Source organism: Palaemon carinicauda, chromosome 13 (genome assembly GCF_036898095.1).
Source record: "Palaemon carinicauda isolate YSFRI2023 chromosome 13, ASM3689809v2, whole genome shotgun sequence".
NCBI classification, from domain to species: Eukaryota; Metazoa; Arthropoda; class Malacostraca; order Decapoda; family Palaemonidae; genus Palaemon; species Palaemon carinicauda.
Window position 1 is genome coordinate 1,879,925 of NC_090737.1, and position 5,566 is coordinate 1,885,490.

Genomic DNA, 5,566 nt, shown 5'->3' on the forward strand with positions numbered 1-5,566 from the left:
AACTCAGGAACATAAATGGTGGTCTACCCTTAAATCTGCACTCTTTGTTGTAGATGCAACAGTTCCTCCTTTACTTAAACCAGATGGCTCAGTCACTCACTGTCCAAAGGAAAAGGCAACCCTTTTGACTGATGTTTTTGACAGTAAACAGAGTAATGAAAAACTTGAGCTTCCTCATTCCTGTTTTCCTGAGGCTAAACTAACTAGCTTAGCTTTCGGTCTCGTGAGATTAAAGCTCTGTTGATGGACCTTGATGCTTATGGAGGTGTAGACCCAAATGGTATTTTTCCTTTGTTTTTTATAAAGACAGCGGATTTCTTAGCTCCAAAGTTATCTGTTATTTTGCGCAAGTTAGCAAGAAGAGGAGCTTTTAGCACTTGCTGGAGAATTGGTAATGTTACTCCTCTATGTAAATGTGTTTGTGGTAGCTCAAGTCCCACTGACTACCGCCCAATTTCCATAACTCCCATATTATCTAAAGTTTTTGAACGTTTTAATAGGTTTGCTGAAGGTAATTATCTACTCCCTAGTTTGCAATTTGGTTTTTGTAAAGGCCTTGGAGCATGTGGTGCCCTTCTTACAATCTCCAATGCTGTACAGAAATCCCTTGATGGTGGTCAGGAAGTTCGTATAATTGGCCTTGATTTTAGTGCTGCCTTTAACCGTGTAAATCATGAGGCCCTTGTTTTCAAACTGAAACAGTTGGGAGTGGGTGGGTTGTTTCTTAGCATTATTATTGATTTTTCAAGTAACAGATCTCAAGAGTTTTTATTGACGGGCACCATAGTGAGTATAGGAATGGGATATCCGGTGTTCCACAGGGTAGTGTTCTTGGCCCATTACTTTTCATACTATATACACATGACATGTGGTTTGGCCTAGAAAACAAGCTTGTTGCATATGCAGATGATGCTACTCTCTTTGCATCAATTCCATCCCCTGAATGTAGATCTAGGGTTGGTGAATCCTTTAATAGAGATTTAGCTAAAATTAGTGCACGGTGCAAATTATGGGGTATGAAGTTGAATCCTAACAAAACTCAAAGTCTGATTGTAAGTAGGTCAAGGACGGTGGCTCGTCAACATCCAGATCTCAGTATTGATAACGTTTCTTTAAATTTGTATGACTTAAAATTTTAGGTGTGATTCTAGACAGCAAATTTACTTTTGAGAAGCACAATAGGTCTGTGTCTTCTTCAATTGCACAAAAAATTGGCTTATTGAGAAAGTCTTACAAGATTTTTGGTGATCAATCTATTCTGAATTGGTGTTTTAATTCTTTCATTGTACCTTGTTTTGAGTATTGTTCTCTTGTCTGGTGTTCAGCTGCTGATTCTCATATTAATTTGTTGGACAGAAACTTACGGTCTATTAAATTTCTTATTCCTGATTTAGATATTAATCTTTGGCACCGTCGTTTAGTTAGTTCATTATGCATGTTGCCTAAGATTTTTCATAACTCTGACCATCCTTTACATTCAGATCTCCCTGGACAATTCTATCCTGTTCGTAATACTAGGCAGGCAGTTAATTCTAATAGCCAGGAATTCTCCATCATGAGGCTGAATACTACACAGTATTCTAGAAGTTTTATTCCAGCTGTTACCAAGTTGTGGAATGATCTTCCTAATCGGGTAGTTGAATCAGTAGAACTTCAAAAGTTCAAAGTAGGAGATGTTTTTATGTTGACCAGGCTGACAAGAGTCTTTTTATTGTTTATATATTACATATCTGTTTTTGACATTGTTAATAGTTTATATAGGACATATCTGTTTTGACGCTGTTACTGTTTTTAGAATGATTTGTTAATTTATTCTCATCATTTATTTATTTCCTTATTTCCTTTCCTCACTGGGCTATTTTTCCCAGTTGGAGGCCTTGGGCTTATAGCATCTTGCTTTTCCAACTAGGGTTGTAGCTTGGCTAATAATAATAATAATAATAATAATTGACATCGATTTATATCAGAGGTGCAATGGACCCCAGCCTGGGGTCTACGGTTGCCCCTCTATGCTCCATTATCCTTTTATCCAAGGGTTCTTTTCAAGATGGTCACTCTTCCCTTGATGGCAGCAATCTGCACCTCATTTATGCTCAGGCCACTTCTTAGGTTTTTCTTTTTAAGTCTATGTTGCCCCAACCACCACAGGTATTATTCCTATTTCTTTCAGTTCCCATGTAATTTTCAGGTCATTCTTTAGTTCTTCATATTTTGTTATTTTCTACCTCTCAGCTCTTTTGAGGTCAAAATCTCTGGGTACTGTCACATCTATAATCTTTGCTGTTTTTCACCTTATTACAGATAACAATAACAGGTTTTATAGCACCACCTATATCTCTTCCTGTTGAAATTATCTTATCATAAAAGATGGTAATTGACCGGTTGGAGGTAACTATCTGGTTCATGTTCCCATACCTTATCTTTTACTTCAATTTCTTAATTTTTACAGATTTACATGTATCCTCCCACTTTATCTTAATACCTTAATTGGTTTCACTTTATATTAGTGATGCAATGGATTGGGGTCAACGGTTGCACCTCTATGCTCCATTAGCCTTATATCCAAGGGTTCTTTTCAAGATGGTCACCATTCCCTTGATAGCAGCAATTTGCACCTCATTTATGCTTGGGCAACTTGGTATCGCCTGAAGGTATTTTGTCTCAGGTTTTTCTTCATAAGTCCTGTTACCCCACCACCACAGGTATTATTTCTACTTCTTTCAGTGCCTATGTATTTTTCAGGTCGTTCTTCAGTTCTTGATATTTTGTTATTTCCTGCCTCTCAGCTCTATTAAGGCCAAAATCACTGGGTACTGTCACATCTATAATCTTTGTTATTTTCTCTTTATTCCAGATCACAATATCAGGTCTTATAGCACCTCCTGTATGTCTTCCTGTCGGGATTATCTCATCATAAAAGATGGCAATGCCTCTGTTGGAAGTAACTGGATCTGGTTCTTTACATTTTGTATTCTTTACATATTTTCCAATGTATATATTTACAGATCTTATTGTGAAAAGCTGTGTGGTGACCATCTGCAAGTAGAATCTGGCAGGCTGAAACCAGATGACTAACACAACTGCAGCATAACAAAACCTACACTGGTCGTTTCTTGATATGCCTGCCATTTTCTTGAAGCCATTTGTTAGGAGGCCTTGGTCTTGTGCTCCTATTATCATCCTTTCTCCATCAAAACCTAGATTTCCATTCTTTATCCATCTGAGTTACTTCTTTTTCCAGTTCTTGGAATCTTCCTGCTCTTGCATGGTGTTTCCACCTTTCCATTCTAAGTTTTTCCTCTCTAAAACTGAATTTCTGCCTGGTCTTCCTGGCTATCATTGTTGCTGGAGTATCCTTCGTTTCTTCTAGTAATTCTCCTGCTAAGTTTTTACCCTGTTTTGTTATTGATTTTTGTTGGCTCAGGGCATCATTGTGGTGCGGACAACATTTTTGATGTTTTCATCCTCAGAGCTTTCCAAGTATTGCCCTATACTTAGTATTGCTGCTCTGTAGGCTCGATTGGTTTCGGTTAAGCCTAGTCTACCTTCTCTGCATGGGAGGTATACTCTGTCCATACCTCCCCAGTATAAATTACGATACTCTGTGATACTATATCCGAGAAAAATGTTTTGTCACAGAAACTGCATTTAAATGGTTTCTACCAAGTGTGAATTCTGCAATGTTTTGTGACAGTATCTATTATAAAATCCTCTGTCACGGGAACTGCACTTAAAGGGCTTCTACTTGGTATGAATTCTATGATGCTTTGCGAGATATCTTTTTTGAGAAAATGCTTTGTCACAGACACTGCACTTGAATGACTTCTCCCCAGTATGAATTCTACAATGTCTTGTGAAATTACCTCTATCAGAAAATGCTTTGTCACAGAAACTGCACTTGAATGGCTTCTCCCCAGTATGAATTCTGTAATGTCTTGTGAGAGTAACACTCACTGAAAAAGCTTTGTCACAGATGCTGCATTTAAATGGCTTTTCCCCAGTATGAATTTTATGATGCTCTGTGAGAGTATCTTTCAAAGAGAATGCTTTATCACAAACACTGCACTTATATGGCTTCTCCCCAGTGTGAATTCTACAATGTCTTGTTAAATTATCTCTATCAGAAAATGCTTTGTCACAGAAACTGCACTTAAATGGCTTCTCCTTAGTATGAATTCTATGATGTTTAGCAAGATAACGTCTCTGAGAAAATTCTTTGTCACAGACACTGCACTTGTAGGGCTTCTCCCCAGTATGAATTCTATAATGTTTTGTGAAATTACCTCTATCAGAAAATGCTATGTCACAGAAACTGCACTTAAATGGCTTCTCCCCAGTGTGAGTCCTTAAATGTACTATAAGATCCCTTTTGTGGAAGAACCCTTTGCCACATTCACTACACTTGAATGACCTCTGCCTAGTGTGAGTTTTATAATGTGTTTTAAGATCAACTTTGTTAGAAAATGTTTTGCCACATTCTCGGCATATGAAATGGCCTCCAGTGTGAATTAGCTTGGGAGTGTTGGAGGGTTCAACTACTCCAATAAATTGTTTTTCATACTTCCCACCCACAAATGACTTCTCTCTTGTACAAACATCAGTGCTAGTTTTGGAATCACTTTCTTGACCAAGAGGTTTTACACAGCCACTGTTTTTTATCTGCTCCTTATTCTGTAAACATTCTTTTCCAGTTCCTCTTCCCTTTCCATTGTCCTCTTCCCTACTGGATCCCAACTGTATGGCACATTCCTCTTTCACACGTGTCTTGACACTTTCCTCCTCTTTATGGACTTCCCTGTGGCTGATTTGTAGATCTTCCTCACTTGCTGATGCATCAGAGTCCATAGAATATTTCATGTCACTATCGCTTGACTCTAATATTTTTGGTTCTGCTTTGAATTCCATGTTTGGATCCATGAAATGAGTGTCATCATCCAAGAGCCCAATGCTGACAACCAAATCATCATTTTCCAACTTAACTGCAGTGTGTGAAGAGGAATCTTCCATTTCCCTTTTTATTGGAAATTCTAAGGATTCATTGTTTATCATCTTGTCCATATCATTGGATGACATTGTCTTCAATATTATCTTCAACAGTGTCCAAAGATGAAGTTTACAATAAACTCAAAAGTCTTACAACATGAACCAACACAGACCCTTCTTCCTTTTTCCCAGTCTTGTATCTCTTCTTCCTTTTCTCAGTCACAGCTGTATCTTTTGCTGTATCTTCAGTAGTTTACACAATCTTGCCACAAGAGGTAGACGATTACTTCCTTTGGGATGAAAAGTCTGAAATAACAGAACAATTATCATTGGAGAAGGACTATATAAAAATGTTGGATTTTTCTTAAATAGATTGAAAACTTTTAAAGTTTAATAAAATGTACAAATCATTTTTAATTTTCCTAACTTCGTAAACCCAAGTTCTTTACTATAGGAGAAGGATAACAGCGAAGGATGGAACACTGGAGTTACAGGATGTGGTATCCTGCTTAGAGGATGGAGTCTGTCAAAGGTTCAGCTCCGGGGTCTGCATGTACAGCACGTGTATCACACGCTCGTACAC

General features: G+C 37.8%; 1 protein-coding gene across 1 annotated transcript; it reads right to left on the reverse strand.

The window, feature by feature from the left end:
* Positions 1 to 3,190: 3,190 nt before the first annotated feature.
* Positions 3,191 to 5,049, reverse strand: LOC137652424 (zinc finger protein OZF-like). The gene is made up of 2 exons (XM_068385828.1): positions 3,955 to 5,049; positions 3,191 to 3,394 (listed from the first exon to the last, which is right to left on the reverse strand). Exons 1-2 carry the CDS (start codon positions 5,047 to 5,049, stop codon positions 3,191 to 3,193), a joined length of 1,299 nt encoding a protein of 432 aa, XP_068241929.1.
* Between the last annotated feature and the right edge of the window lie 517 nt (positions 5,050 to 5,566).

What these genes read in the sequence shown, in the direction of transcription:
- LOC137652424 (XM_068385828.1), bottom strand. Translation starts at nt 5,049, where the DNA reads ATGATAAACAATGAATCCTTAGAATTTCCAATAAAAAGGGAAATGGAA. An exon ending in TCTGTGACAAAGCTTTTTCA is followed by an intron (nt 3,395 to 3,954) that starts GTGAGTGTTACT and finishes ATAACAAAACAG; the next exon opens with GGTAAAAACTTAGCAGGAGA.